The 16,004-nt window shown below is 39.3% G+C and overlaps 2 protein-coding genes across 2 annotated transcripts in view; both read left to right on the forward strand.

Moving 5' to 3' along the window:
* zgc:113232 (uncharacterized protein LOC541546 homolog) overlaps window positions 1-2,980 on the forward strand; it is a 45,737-nt gene extending 42,757 nt beyond the window's left edge. The window contains exons 25-26 of the mRNA XM_061915431.1: window positions 31-108; window positions 2,409-2,980. Of these exons, the coding sequence (XP_061771415.1) occupies window positions 31-108; window positions 2,409-2,614 (284 nt within the window). The 3' untranslated portion in view covers window positions 2,615-2,980. The remainder of the gene's footprint in view (window positions 1-30; window positions 109-2,408) is intronic.
* Window positions 2,981-3,288: 308 nt separating this feature from the next.
* cd83 (CD83 molecule) overlaps window positions 3,289-16,004 on the forward strand; it is an 18,141-nt gene continuing 5,425 nt past the window's right edge. The window contains exons 1-3 of the mRNA XM_061915433.1: window positions 3,289-3,418; window positions 7,371-7,507; window positions 15,006-15,183. Of these exons, the coding sequence (XP_061771417.1) occupies window positions 3,379-3,418; window positions 7,371-7,507; window positions 15,006-15,183 (355 nt within the window). The 5' untranslated portion in view covers window positions 3,289-3,378. The remainder of the gene's footprint in view (window positions 3,419-7,370; window positions 7,508-15,005; window positions 15,184-16,004) is intronic.

The raw sequence follows: 16,004 nt of genomic DNA on the forward strand, positions 1-16,004 counted from the left end.
ACGGAAGATGAGTGTTGTGTTTCTGAACAGGCAAAAAAGGAGCTAAAGGTGTAAGAGGCGACCCGGGAAAAGGCTTCCCGGGACTCGACGGACCACAAGGGGCCACCGGTGAGATGCGCTAAATTTCTTCAGACTTTAAAAGTCCCAGTAAGAAACATAGGCCAGGCTCCCCTGGGGTGAATATTAATCAGGGCTGTCCAAACTTTTTTCACCAAGGGTCGCATACTGAACAAAGTACACAGGGCCTATTTTAATTTTTTTAATAAGAATAAGAACACCTAAAAACAAACATTATATACAAAACTTTATGTCAGCCGGTTGTTATAAGTGACAAAATATATTATTAGTACAAATTTTCACATTGCATCACATCTTTCTTGCCCTTTTTTCTTTCTTTTTTACTGTTTTTTTTCCAGCAGCTTTATGTCGTCTGCCTTTTCCTGTTAGAATATAATAATCATTATAATAATAATAATATTACAATTGTGTAACTGCGCAAACAAGTGTGTCAACAATTCTGCTTTACAAAAATAATGTTCAGTTATACCTTTGAGTGTCCATAATTGTAGTTGTTGTAATTGGTCACATGAATTCATTAATTAGTTAATAGTATTGTTTTGTTTATTTTTTTGTTAACGGACTACTTAGTTTGTACTTTGATTGTATTTTCCATTTTGAGACATTTTAATAAGTATGTCCAAAATTTTTGTAAAAAAAAAAAAATATATATATATGTATATATACATACATATGTTTTATATATATATATATATATATATATATATACATATGTTTATATATATATATATATATATATATGTATATATATATATATATATATGTATATGTGTATATATATCCACATATGTTTTGTATATATATATATACATACACACACACATAAATGTGTATGTATGTATGTATGTATATATGTACATGTATATGTATACACACGTGTGTGTGTGTGTGTGTGTGTATATATATTTAGACACGTGTGTGTCTATACTTATATATAAACACACATTTGTGTATATATATGTATGTATGTATATATGTATGTGTATATATATGTATGTATATATACATATATATGTATATATGAATATATACATATATATGTATGTGTATATATGTATATACAGTATATGTATATATACATATATATGTGTGTATATATACATATATATGTATGTGTATATATACAGTATATGTATATATACATATATATATGTATGTGTATATACAGTATATGTATATATCTATGTATGTGTATATATGTGTATATGTATATATATGGATATGTGTGTGTATTTGTATATAGATGTATATGTATATATATGTGTATATGTATATACACACACACGTGTATATCCATCCATCCATCCATTTTCTACCGCTTATTCCCTTTCGGGGTCGCGGGGGGCGCTGGCGCCTATCTCAGCTACAATCGGGCGGAAGGCGGGGTACACCCTGGACAAGTCGCCACCTCATCGCAGGGCCAACACAGATAGACAGACAACATTCACACTCACATTCACACACTAGGGCCAATTTAGTGTTGCCAATCAACCTATCCCCAGGTGCATGTCTTTGGAAGTGGGAGGAAGCCGGAGTACCCGGAGGGAACCCACGCATTCACGGGGAGAACATGCAAACTCCACACAGAAAGATCCAGAGCCTGGATTTGAACCCAAGTATATATGTATGTTTATTATGTATGTATGAATGTATGTATATATGTGCATATATATGTATGTACAGTATGTAAGTATATAAGTGCATGTATATATGTGTACATATGTATGTATATATATATATATATGTATAAACATATACATGGGTATATATTCATACATACATATGTATGTATGCACGTATATATGTATGTATAAATATTTATATATATATATATGTATGAATAAATATTTATATATATATATATATAAATATATATATATATATATATATATATATATATATATATATATATATATACACATACATACATATAGTATTTAAAGAAATGTCAGCTTTTTCACCTTATATTACATCTATTTGCTCTTTTATCTTACATTTTTAATGTTTTTTCCATTAAAATGCGGTGGGTCAACAAAACTGCTGTTGTGGGCTGCAAATGCCCCCCCAGTCCACACTCTGGACACCTCCAATATAAATGGAAGCTACTTGTATTTTTTATAACATTAAATCCGTCATGTTAGCACTCATAAAATACCACGTGTCCTGGCTGGTCCATCAGTATTACGGTCTAAAAGTAGGTAATCCGTGCACACACAGTCAACATAGCGACAACAAATACTAATAATTATCTGTATGGCAAGTTAGCATGTATTCCTGCTTTAAAATGACACTGTATACTTCAATTGACAACATTTTTACTATCCATTCAGGATTTCCGGGCGAGCCTGGAGTGGCCAAAAACGGCATGGAAGGTCCACGCGGCCCACGTGGCTTCCCAGGTCCCATCGGTGTTACCGGCATGCTCGGAAACGCCGGCGTTCCTGGTTTCTGCGAGGCTCGGGACTGCAGCATCCACGCGCCGGTGATGCGCAAAGAGCAGGGCCTGGTCAAAGGGCCCAGGAGCTCCAACATTTGAACACCGGGAGACCAGAGGGCCGCAGGTCAAAGTTCATCTTTTGGAAGGTTGCAGCTGAGCAGGCAGATGGAGAAAGGAAAAAAAAAAGTTTTTTTTCTTCATTCGAACTACATTATTTAAGCTTTACTGTTGAAATTGTCAGTGGGCAAAGTACAGGCCCTAACGGGCGCCATAAACAAGCAAGAAGACTTTTACTTTGAGAGGTTGGCTAAAAATCCAAACAATAGAAAGACGCTAAGCAGGAACATCCATTTCAAGTCCACATAAGTGACAAATACTGTGTAAATATGATGTAAAGTATCTCAAATACATGTACTACTGTGATCTGAAATGTCTCAGATAAACTGCCTGATGTTGTTTTTTTCACCCGACTCCTCACTTTGTTGTCCTTTTTATTAGGAACCTCTGGAAGAACAACTCAGTTCTTTTTTGGGTCACGTGGTGCATGACAATGCAAATAATACTGTTTTCCAACACTTGCTGAAATAGGAAAAAATTGACTAATAATCTATATAGGCTTTGTGTTGTTTTTTAAATTTTTGGCTACTTCATTTTAAATAAATAACTGTATTGTATGGACTATTATGAATCCTGAAAGACATTCTAAGTTAGAAGCTGATGTTTTTCCCTCCTGTACCTAATGAAGTGTCTGCTGAGGGGGCTCCTGTCAGTCAAACTAAGCCACGCCTACCTATGCTTCAACCATAAAGTGAGACATACACTCACCTTCCCGTCAGTTTCGTTTGTTTTGGAAGCTGTCGAACATGTCCAACTTCCGTGTATACTTCGTGGCGTTGGCACTTGGTGAGTATATATATATATATATATATTTTTTTTTTTTTTGACTTCGATAAAATGGTCTTCATGTTTCCAATTATGTCTTCAATGCCGGCTTGTTAAATAATATAAATGTCTCGATTGTAGCTGAGATAGGCGCCAGCGCCCCCCGCGACCCCGAAAGGGAATAAGCGGTAGGAAATGGATGGATGGGTCTCACTACAGACTGCCATGTTTTCAAATCCTGTACGATGGGAGTCCACTTTATAGAGTTTATTCATTTGTTGGTAAAGGTACAACATTTAAATTTCAACGGGAGCGGGAACCAAGTAAGATTTTGTTATCGAATGAGAGTTTTAAAGAACTACAAAGCCCAGAGGCCAATTGCACTTCCGGCCGCAGCTTGTTTTCGAGCGGAAACAAGCAGCAGCCGGAAGTAATATACCTTTTTTATTTATTTTTTTAAATTACACATACAAACATCTTTACATTTTGAAAGAAGGAAAATATGCGTCTTTTAAAACACAAGCATAAGCGTTAAAACAGTATGCTTCAGGATATACACTCCGAAGATACAGTTTACAAAGTATTTATGTGAAAGTGAACACCATTTTTACTTTATTACTGACTATTTAAACATTTTTGACAACTCTTAATAACTTTTCATTGTCATAATAAGACTTTACATTTCCGAAACATGATTCGTCGTCTGAAAATTTAAAAATATTTATTTTTTTAAAACGTAACCATAAGCATTAAAACAGTATGTAGTCTTGCTCTACCAACGTTATATGGCACGGTAAGTTGACTACAAAGCAGTACTGCTCCCTAGCGATCACACACGTAATAACATCTAATCGTAACAGAAACCTTCAGTTGTTTAGAGGAGTGTTTTTTAACGTTTTTTGAGCCAAGGCACATATTTTTGCGTGGAAAAAATCCGCAGGCACACCACCAGCAGAAAATATTTAAAAAACGAAACCCACTAGCCGATATTGACAGTAAAAAGTCGTTCTCGCAATTGTTGGATATGAATTTTGAAAGCATAACCAAGCATACATCACTATAGCTCTTGTCTCAAAGTCGGTGTACAGTCACCACCTGTCACATAACCCCCTGACTTATTTGGAGTTTTTGTGTTTTTCTGTGGGTAGTGTATTAGTTATTGTATTGTGCTCCTATTTTGGTGTTTTTTCCTGTTTTTTTGGTATTTTCCTGTTGCAGTTTCATGTCTTCCTTGAGCGCTATTTTCCACACCTGCTTTGTTTTCGCAAACCAGACTACTTAAGGTTTGCGGATACTTTCCTTCTTTGTGGGGACATTGTTGATCGTCATGTCATGTACGGATGTACTTTGTGGACGCCATATGCTGCGCCACACACTGTGAGTCTTTGCTGTCGTCCAGCATTTTGTGTTTTGTTTACTTTGCAGCCAGTTCAGTTTTAGTTTCGTTTTGCATAGCCATGCCTCAGCTTCATTGCCTTTTCTTTTTGGTTTAAGCGTAAGATACCGCTGCTTCCCGCATTCGTCTGCATATTGTGATTACGTTCCTGACATCTACAAAGCAATTCGCTACTGGCTGCCACCTACTGATATGAAAGAGTACTGCACGGTTACTCTGCCGAGCTCTGGACAGCACCGACACTCAACAACGGCACATTATTTACGGATTATAATTACTGGTTTGCAAAAAATATTTTCAACCCAATTAGGTGAAATTACTTAATCTCCCGCGGGACACCAGACTGTGTTTCACGGCACACTAATGTGTTGCGGTACAGTGGTTGAAAAACATTCATTTAGAGCAGTGTTTTTTAACATTTTTTGAGCCAAGGCACATTTTTTGCTTTGAAAAAATGCAGAGGCACACCACCAGCAGAAATCATTAAAAAACTAAACTTAGTTGACGGTAAAAATTCGTTGTCGTAATTGTTGGATATGACTTTAAAACAGTGAGGTGGCGACTTGTCCAGGGTGTACCCCACCTTCCGCCCGATTGTAGTTGAGATAGGCACCAGCGCCCCCCGCGACACCAAAGGGAATAAGCGGTTGAAAATGGATGGATGGAAGGACTTTAAAGCATAAACAAGCATGCATCACTATAGCTCTTGTCTCAAAGTAGGTGTACTATCACCCACTAACTTAATTGGAGTTTTTCTGTGTGTAGTGTTTTACTTCTTGTCTTGCGCTCCTACTTTGGTGTTTTTTTTCTTTATTTGGTATTTTCCTGTAGGAGTTTCATGTCTTCCTTTTGAGCGATATTTCCAGCATCTACTTTGCTTTAGCAAAGAAGAATATTTCAGTAGCTTTTTTATTCATCATTAAAAAACACTCTTAAAACTTTTACGAATGAAAAAGGAAGAAGATAAAGATAATTTATATTAAAATAAAAATAGCACGACTCTTAAGGAGCCAGAACATTATTTGATATTTATTCCGCCAATTAAACGATATTGAAATTCTCTTTTTTTATTTTTTTATTTTTATTATTTTTTTTTTTTAGAAAACCTGCCTCCAAGATTTCAGTGTGTGTGAATATTTTCAAACAGTACTGTGATGATAATGATAATGTGATAATTTTTTCTGCCATATATTACTTGCAACAAACTATAAGCCGCATATATATTTGTAGTAAAAATTTCTTTTACACGTAAATATTTGTAATATATTTGTCATTGTCGATTGTTTCCAAACGGTGTCCGTAACACGGCAGTAAAACGGCTGATCAAACAAAACAGCGGAAGCGAAACAGACTCAATAACTCCACGGTGACGTTTTGGTGAATATACAATGAAACTATATTGTGTCATTCTATTTAATTTATTTTTTTAAACTGCTTCAAAGATTTCAGTGTGTTTAAACATTTTTTAAATGATACTGTGATAATAATGATAATGTAATCATTTTGATCACGATAACCAATATGAAACTTGCATAGTGTTACATCTCTAGTTTAGGCCTACAAATGTGTGTGTGTACAAACACACGTACATATCCATAAGACATAATAATGGCAGGATGTTTCTGTGTAACATGAGTGACTGTCATGTCTTTGTGATCATGTTCTGTTTAGTTAGGTTATGTTTTGTTTTTGACTCCATTAGTTCCTGTTTTTGCGCACTCTGGTTTGTTTTTGTTTCCATGACTACCAATCAGCTCACCTATTCTCACGACTCACGCACCTTATTCACTTGGACTCATGCACCCATTGTCAATCACCACATCACTATTCAAGCCTGCAGTTGCCAGGCAGTCAGCCTGGCGACATCACCCTCGACACAACATTGTATCTATGCCGATGATCCCTGTTCCTTTCTCGTTCCAAGTAAGTTTTTCGTTTTTCATGCCATAGTGCAAGTTTTTGTTTTATGACCATAATTTTGCCTTCGTGCAAGTTTTGTTTTCATAGCCAAGTTTTGTACCTCAGTTGTGAGCGCTTTTCGTTTATTTCTTTTTTTAAAATTATAATTAAAAGATGTCCTTACCTTCACGCCATGTCCGTTCCAATTGCTTTGCACCACGGGAAAACAAACCTCACCAAAGTCCACGTCTTGACAGTGACTGACTTATGATTATTTGAAAGTATCCATCCATCCATTTTCTACCGCTTATCCCTTTTGAAAGTATTCACCGGTCTTATTCGTCAATAACCGATATTTTCTTTCCAGAACATTGAAACATTGAGGTTGTTGTGCGTTAAACTCCTAAAATTTCATAAAAAAGAATACAAGCTGATCACACAATAATACAAAAACTCACACAAATAATGACCGATAGAATGCTAAAGATGTTATGAAAGACCGCCTCAAAAAACTGAATGGAACTTTAGTCTCTTTATAAGAATTATTATGGAACTTTTGTCCCTTTTATAAGAACTATTATGGAACTTTAGTCTCTTTATTAGAATTATTTTGGGATGAAACTGTAGTCAAAATCCACTCCCAGGTCGTAGAGCCGATGCGTGTGTTTTGTTCTCCAGGTGGTCTGCTGGGGGGAACGTCAGCGCGGGGTCGCTACGTGCAGGAGGTGGAGGTGGCCACAGGCGGGGATTACTCGCTCCGGTGCCCGGTTGATGCCAAGCCAGGCGTCAACTACACCTCACTGCGATGGTACAAGGTAAACACATAAATCTACCACAGTATTTTAGTAGTACCCACTTTAAATTAGCAGACATAAAATAATGTTGTTTCACAACTCACAATTATCACCAACAATGTCCAAAATATAGTAAAAAAACATCTTAAGTTTGATGATTCCACTCATAGCCATGAATAGAACTAGCAGTGTTGGTGCTAGGAAATTTCAAAATGGGACCCCATTAAGTCCTAAAATGTTTTGGGGTCCGACTTTGTTGAAATCGTTTTGAAAACAAATGAAAAATGTATGCATTATCCTGTTATATCTCACTTTCTGTATTGTGTGTTGCAAAAGAGGTTGTCATAAACATTAGTTCATTCATTAAAAACATAATGCAAAAAACCTCCACATTTTTGTGCTTTTGTAAATGTACTCAGTAGGGGTGTGGGGAAAATTCTATTCGAATACGAATCAAACCGTTTACGTTGTGCGATTCAGAATCGATTCTCATTTTTAGAAAATCGATTTTTATTTATTATTTAAAAAAAAACAAAAAACATTTTTAATAAATCCAACAAACCACTACACAGCAATACCATAACAATGCAATCCAATTCCAAAACCAAACCTGACCCAGCAACACTCAGAACTGCAATAAACAGAGCAATTGAGAGGAGACAAACACGACACAGAACAAACCAAAAGTAATGAAACAAAAATGAATATTATCAACAACAGTATCAATATTAGTTATAATTTCAGCATAGCAGTGATTAAAAATCCCTCATTGACATTATCATGAGACATTTATAAAAATAATAAAAAAGAACAATAATGTCACCGTGGCTTACACTTGCATCGCATCTCATAAGCTTGACAACACACTGTGTCCAATGTTTTCACAAAGATAAAATAAGTCATATTTTTCGTTCGTTTAATAGTTAAAACAAATTTACATTATTGCAATCAGTTGATAAAACATTGTCCTTTACAATTATAAAGATGAAACAAAGATGAAACATTTGGCAGAAATACCGGACAATTCTGCAAACTTTATGGCTGGCTCACATCGTGATCACTCCGTGATCACGTACGACCGCCAGACACTTCTGGATGTGGACATATCGGGCCGTTTTGGACTGATAGACGCGTGCTTGCTAGACCTGCTAACTAGCACGGGAATACTTCGGCGGCTACATCCAGCGGCCTGTGAAGCAGGGGAGTTTAGTAGCAGCGGGGGCCGTCTACGAAGCAGACGCCAGCGGTGTGATCGGAAACGCGGATGTCGAGCGGGGCTAAAAACAAAGCAGAAGGCTAATCCCCACGGAACACCACTTCCCTCCATCCTGAAGCCGGATTTAAATAGAAGATGCGAGACTACTGGTCTGGGTAAGGAGTCAGTTAAATTAGAACAAGTTTTTTCTGCTTTGATTGTTTCAGAGTTGGACATCTGTTCTACTGAGGTGGCAAACTATGATGCGTGCAGTTTATCAAAGCAACAAACAAACAATCGGAAAATTCCCGTCATATCAATTCCTAGATATGGTCGTAATTATACTAAATGCAATGGGCATAATAAACACAACATTATTAATATTGCTACTACGGATAATTTGATCAAAAATTCCCTAAAACAGCCCACTACCTATAATATAGGTTTTTTAAACAAAAGATCATTGTCTCCCAAAACTTTGTCAGTTAATGATATCATCAGAGACAACAATCTTAACGTCATCGGTCTCAGCGAAACCTGGCTTAAACCAAACAACTTTTTTGCGCTAAATGAGGCATGTCCTCCTAACTTTACACATGCCCATATTGCCCATCCCCTTAAAAGGGGTAGGGGGGTCGCACTAATATACAACGAAAAATTTAACCTTAGTCCTAACATAAATAATAAATATAAATCGTTTGAGGTGCTTACTATGAGGTCTGTCACACCGCTGCCTCTACACCTGGCTGTTATCTACCGCCCCCCAGGGCCCTATTCGGACTTTATCAGTGAATTCTCAGAGTTTGTTGCTGATCTAGTGACGCACGCCGATAATATAATCATAATGGGGGACTTTAATATCCATATGAATACCCCATCGGACCCACCGTGCTTAGCGCTCCAGACTATAATTGATACCTGTGGTCTTACACAAATAATAAATGAACCCACGCATCGCAACGGTAATACGAAAGACCTAGTGCTTGTCAGGGGTATCACCGTTTCCAAAATTACGATACTCCCGTATACTAAAGTATTGTCCGATCATTACCTTATAAAATTCGAGGTTCAGACGCATGTTCGTCAAACTAATAATAATAATAACTGCTATAGCAGCCGCAACATTAATACGGCCACAACGACAACTCTTGCCGACCTACTACCCTCGGTAATGGCACCATTCCCAAAATATGTGGGCTCTATTGATAACCTCACTAACAACTTTAACGATGCCCTGCGCGAAACCATTGATAACATAGCACCGCTAAAGTTAAAAAAGGCTCCAAAAAAGCGTACCCCGTGGTTTACAGAAGAAACTAGAGCTCAGAAATTATTATGTAGAAAGCTGGAACGCAAATGGCGCACGACTAAACTTGAGGTGCACCATCAAGCATGGAGTGATAGTTTAATAACTTATGAACACATGCTTACCATAGCTAAAGCTAAATATTACTCAAATCTCATCCACCGTAATAAAAACGATCCCTAAATTTTTGTTTAGTACGGTAGCATCGCTAACCCAACAAGGGACCCCTTCCAGTAGCTCCACCCACTCCGCTGATGACTTTATGCAATTCTTTAATAAGAAAATTGAAGTCATTAGAAAGGAGATTAAAGACAATGCGTCCCAGCTACAACTGGGTTCTATTAACACTGATACGATTGTATATACGGCGGATACTGCCCTCCAAAATAGTTTCTCTCATTTTGAGGAAATAACATTAGAGGAGTTGTTACAACGTGTAAATGGAATGAAACAAACAACATGTTTACTTGACCCTCTACCTGGGAAACTGATCAAGGAGCTCTTTGTATTATTAGGTCCATCAGTGCTAAATATTATAGACTTATCACTTTCCTCTGGCACTGTTCCCCTAGCATTAAAAAAAGCGGTTATTCATCCTCTCCTTAAAAGACCTAACCTCGATCCTGACCTCATGGTAAACTACAGACCGGTGTCTCAGCTTCCCTTTATTTCAAAAATCCTCGAAAAAATTGTTGCGGAGCAGTTAAATGAACACTTAGCGTCTAACAATCTATGTGAAACCTTTCAATCCGGTTTCAGGGCAAATCACTCTACGGAGACAGCCCTCGCAAAAATGACTAATGATCTATTGCTAACGATGGATTCGGATGTGTCATCTATGTTGCTGCTCTCGATACTATCGATCATAATATTTTATTAGAATGTATCAAAACACGAATTGGTATGTCAGACTTAGCCCTGTCTTGGTTTAACTCTTATCTTACTGATAGGATGCAGTGCGTCTCCCATAACAATGTGACCTCGGACTACGTTAAGGTAACGTGTGGAGTTCCCCAGGGTTCGGTCCTTGGCCCTGCACTCTTCAGCATCTACATGCTGCCGCTAGGTGACATCATACGCAAATACGGTGTTAGCTTTCACTGTTATGCTGATGACACCCAACTCTACATGCCCCTAAAGCTGACCAACACGCCGGACTGTAGTCAGCTGGAGGCGTGTCTTAATGAAATTAAACAATGGATGTCCGCTAACTTTTTGCAACTCAACGCCAAAAAAACGGAAATGCTGATTATCGGTCCTGCTAGACACCGACCTCTATGTAATAATACAACTCTAACATTTGACAACCAAACAATTAAACAAGGCGACACGGTAAAGAATCTGGGTATTATCTTCAACCCAACTCTCTCCTTTGAGTCACACATTAAAAGCGTTGCTAAAACGGCCTTCTTTCATCTCCGTAATATCGCTAAAATTCGCTCCATTTTGTCCACTAAAGACGCTGAAATCATTATCCATGCGTTTGTTACGTCTCGCCTCGACTACTGTAACGTATTATTTTTGGGTCTCCCCATGTCTAGCATTAAAAGATTACAGTTGGTACAAAATGCGGCTGCTAGACTTTTGACAAGAACAAGAAAGTTTGATCACATTACGCCTGTACTGGCTCACCTGCACTGGCTTCCTGTGCACTTAAGATGTGAATTTAAGGTTTTACTACTTACGTATAAAATACTACACGGTCTAGCTCCATCCTATCTTGCCGATTGTATTGTACCATATGTCCCGGCAACAAATCTGCGTTCAAAGGACTCCGGCTTATTAGTGATTCCCAAAGCCCAAAAAAACTCTGCGGGCTATAGAGCGTTTTCATTTCGGGCTCCAGTACTCTGGAATGCCCTCCCGGTAACAGTTCGAGATGCCACCTTAGTAGAAGCATTTAAGTCTCACCTTAAAACTCATTTGTATACTCTAGCCTTTAAATAGACTCCCTTTTTAGACCAGTTGATCTGCCGTTTGTTTCCTTTTTCTCCTATGTCCCACTCTCCCTTGTGGAGGGGGTCCGGTCCGGTGGCCATGTACTGCTTGCTTGTGTATCGGCTGGGGACATCTCTGGACTGCCGATCCGCCTCCGCTTGGGATGGCTTCCTGCTCGCTCCGCTGTGAACGGGACTCTCGCTGCTGTGTTGGATCCGCTTTGGACTGGACTCTCGCGACTGTGTTGGATCCATTATGGATTTAACTTTCACAGTATCATGTTAGACCCGCTCGACATCCATTGCTTTCGTCCTCTCCAAGGTTCTCATAGTCATCATTGTCACCGACGTCCCACTGGGTGTGAGTTTTCCTTGCCCTTATGTGGGCCTACCGAGGATGTGGTAGTGGTTTGTGTTGTGGTTTGTGCAGCCCTTTGAGACACTAGTGATTTAGGGCTATATAAGTAAACATTGATTGATAAAAGTTTTTTTTTTTAGAAAAATCTACTACTCTGCTAGCATGTCAGCAGACTGGGGTAGATCCTGCTGAAATGCGATGTATTGAATGAATACAGAATCGTTTTGAATCGGAAAAATATCGTTTTTGAATCGAGAATCGAATCGAAAAAAATGGATATAATATCGAATCGTGACCCCAAGAATCAATATTGAATCGAATCGTGGGACACCCAAAGATTCACAGCCCTAGTACTCAGTTATAAACAGAGTCCGTAAAAAAAAAAAAAATCCGCGCAGACATCCGCGAATGCGTGTCCTTTTTGGTTTCAATGTGTAAAAAGACACAGAGTGCGTTAACGCCAACCGTGTCTGTTCCAGAGTCAAACTGTGGCCACAGTGTACACATTTTGACAATCAATTCGGGGGCCGCGTCCTTCCAAGGACCTGGCCCATGCGGTCGACTCAGTAAGGATCCTGGCGAGAGTCCTCCAGCAGCGGGTTGGGACGGTCCGGCTGACGGGACACTTCCTGGTTACGTCTTCTGTCCCCTCCCTTACGTTTACGTATCTGCTGCTCACTCGCACCTGGGTGAATAATGACAAACTTAAGAGAAGAAATAAATCAATCAAGCAATCAAAGTTTGCGAGTGTCTCAAAGGGCTGCACAAGCCACAACGGCATCCTCGGCTCAGATCCCACATTAGGGCAAGGAAAAACTCAACCCAATGAGAAACCTTTTGAGGAGACTGCAGATGTGAGTTAATGGTGAGAGTCCAGTCCATAGTGGATCTAACATAATAGTGTGAGAGTCCAGTCCATAGTGGATCTAACATAATAGTGTGAGAGTCCTGTCCATAGTGGATCTAATATAATAGTGAGAGTCCGGTCCGTAGTGGATCTAGCATAATATTGTGAGAGTCCAGTCCATAGTGGATCTAACATAATAGTGTGAGAGTCCAGTCCATAGTGGATCTAACATAATAGTGTGAGAGTCCAGTCCATAGTGGATCTAACATAATAGTGTGAGAGTCCAGTCCATAGTGGATCTAACATAATAGTGAGAGTCCAGTCCATAGTGGATCTAACATAATAGTGTGAGAGTCCAGTCCATAGTGGATCTAACATAATAGTGTGAGAGTCCAGTCCATAGTGGATCTAACATAATAGTGAGAGTCCAGTCCATAGTGGATCTAGCATAATATTGTGAGAGTCCAGTCCATAGTGGATCTAGCATAATAGTGTGAGAGTCCAGTCCATAGTGGATCTAACATAATAGTGTGAGAGTCCAGTCCATAGTGGATCCAACATAATAGTGTGAGAGTCCAGTCCATAGTGGATCTAACATAATAGTGAGAGTCCAGTCCATAGTGGATCTAACATAATATTGTGAGAGTCCAGTCCATAGTGTCAGAGATAGTTTGAGTCGAACCCCAAAATGCAGAGAAGGAGGCAGGCACTGAATAAGGAAACATGGTTTTAATATAAAATACTAGAACAAAACCAAAGAAAGGGTACAAACATAAAGCAAGCACATGGGCGGATAACAAACAAAAAGAGCTAGCATGGGAACTAGAAAATAAACGGAGCTTAGCATGGAAGCTAGCAAAAAAAAGGCTTAGCATGGAGGCTAGCATAAACAGAACATGGAACAGAAGTCGTTACGTGTTGTACAAACACAAAATAGGAAGCAGCGAACCAAAAAACAGTAAGCTACAAACATCTAACGAATTATAGCTTACTGCTACGCTGCAACGACACGACACGACATGAGCGACAATACCATACAGAAGCAACATGCAATACGTGACAAATAATCCAGGTTCAAATAGAAGCGGGCTGATTGACACCAGGTGTGGCCAGGTGCCAATCAGCCGCAGCTGAGGGGAAACAGCGCTCAGGGAGAAAGACAGGAAACCAACAAAATAAGAGCGCTGACATGAAATACTACACACACAGGAAAAAACTAGAACACAAACAAACTGTCAGGGACCAGCCTGACACATTGTGGATCTAACATAGTAGTGTGACAGTCCAGTCCATAGTGGATCTAACATAATAGTGAGAGTCCAGTCCGTAGTGGATCTAACATAATAATGAGAGTCCAGTCCATAGTGGATCTAACATAATAGTGAGAGTCCAGTCCATAGTGGATCTAACATAATGTAAGAGTCCAGTCCATAGAGGATCTAACATGATAGTGAGAGTCCAGTCCATATTGAATCTAACGTAATAGTGAGAGTCCAGTTCATAGTGGATCTAACATAATATAGTGAGAGTCCAGTCCTTAGTGGATCTAACATAATATTGTGAGAGTCCAGTCCATAGTGGATCTAACATAATATAGTGAGATTCCAGTCCATAGTGGCTCTAACATGATATTAAGAGTCCAGTCCATAATGGGGCCAGCAGGAGATCATGTTGAGTGGAGACAGGTCAACAGCCCAGAGACGTCTCTAACTGATGCACAGATGAGTAAGTCTGTGGTGGAGATGTGTCCGACCAAATAATTTGTAAATGGAGGTTCCACTGAAGTATAAAATCTGCTTCACACAACTTCCTGTCCATACCATTTGTCTCTTTACGTCCGCGTTGAGGCGGCATTCATCAATTCATGACTTTTCAGCTTCCCGGCGGCGCCGTGGAGAAATACGTCGACTCGGAGCGCGAGGTGGACCTGCTGCTGGACCGCACCTTGTCCCTGCACAACGTGACGTGCGCCGACGCCGGCGTGTATGCCTGCCGACTGGAGGCACCGGCAGGAGAGCGCGGCAGGAAGGCGGAGGTTCTTCTCACCTTGTCAGGTATGTTGAGTTGTTATTTCCTTAAGCCCCAGGGTGTACAAACTTGGGACCGCATACAGCAAACTTGAACGTCTAAGCAGTTTTTTGTCAGGGAAAAAACTAGAAAACAGGTTGTTATGTATAACATTTTTTAATTGAATTATTTATTAAATGGTTATTTACTTGGCAAATAAACAGAAACAACAAAAATTAAAGCTGCAAGCAGCGATGGACGGGACCGACTTTTGCTGGTGTTTCCTGCCTTTACCCATTGAACATATCTTTACCTGCACATTACCTACCTTCCCTGCATTCTGGGGTCACACTGGTGCTTCTTTCTTTCACCCGTACATGCTGGTGCTTCCTGCCATCACCCAGACAACATATCTTTACCTGCACATTACCTACCTTCTCTGTATCCTGGAGTCAAACTGGTGCCTCCTTCTTTCACCCAGTCAACATATCTTTACCCGCACCTTCTCTGCATTGTGTGGTCACGCTGGTGCTTCCTGCTTTTAAGCGGCCATCTTGAGACGGCAGCAGCGCAGTAGCATCAGCGCAGCAGTTCTTTGAAGGCTCATAAAATCAAAACCGGAGCAGTTGGAAAAACTCTTTGCGCAACTTTTAATCAGAAGGGTTCAAGCTCTTTCCTGTGCGAGTTTGAAGCCGACACAACAAACGCGCTCAGAGGAGATATTGTTTGAAAAAAGGTTAAGGGTTTTTACAAAACTTTTGTTTTGAAGGGGTAATTTCCAACTTCCTGTTGATTTTTGCTGAAGTATGTAAATGAATGAAATGTAGGTCTAGGTGAGACCTACATAGAGGTTTTTGTTTCATGTCTC

This window comes from Nerophis ophidion, linkage group LG11, assembly GCF_033978795.1.
Source record: "Nerophis ophidion isolate RoL-2023_Sa linkage group LG11, RoL_Noph_v1.0, whole genome shotgun sequence".
Taxonomy (NCBI): Eukaryota; Metazoa; Chordata; class Actinopteri; order Syngnathiformes; family Syngnathidae; genus Nerophis; species Nerophis ophidion.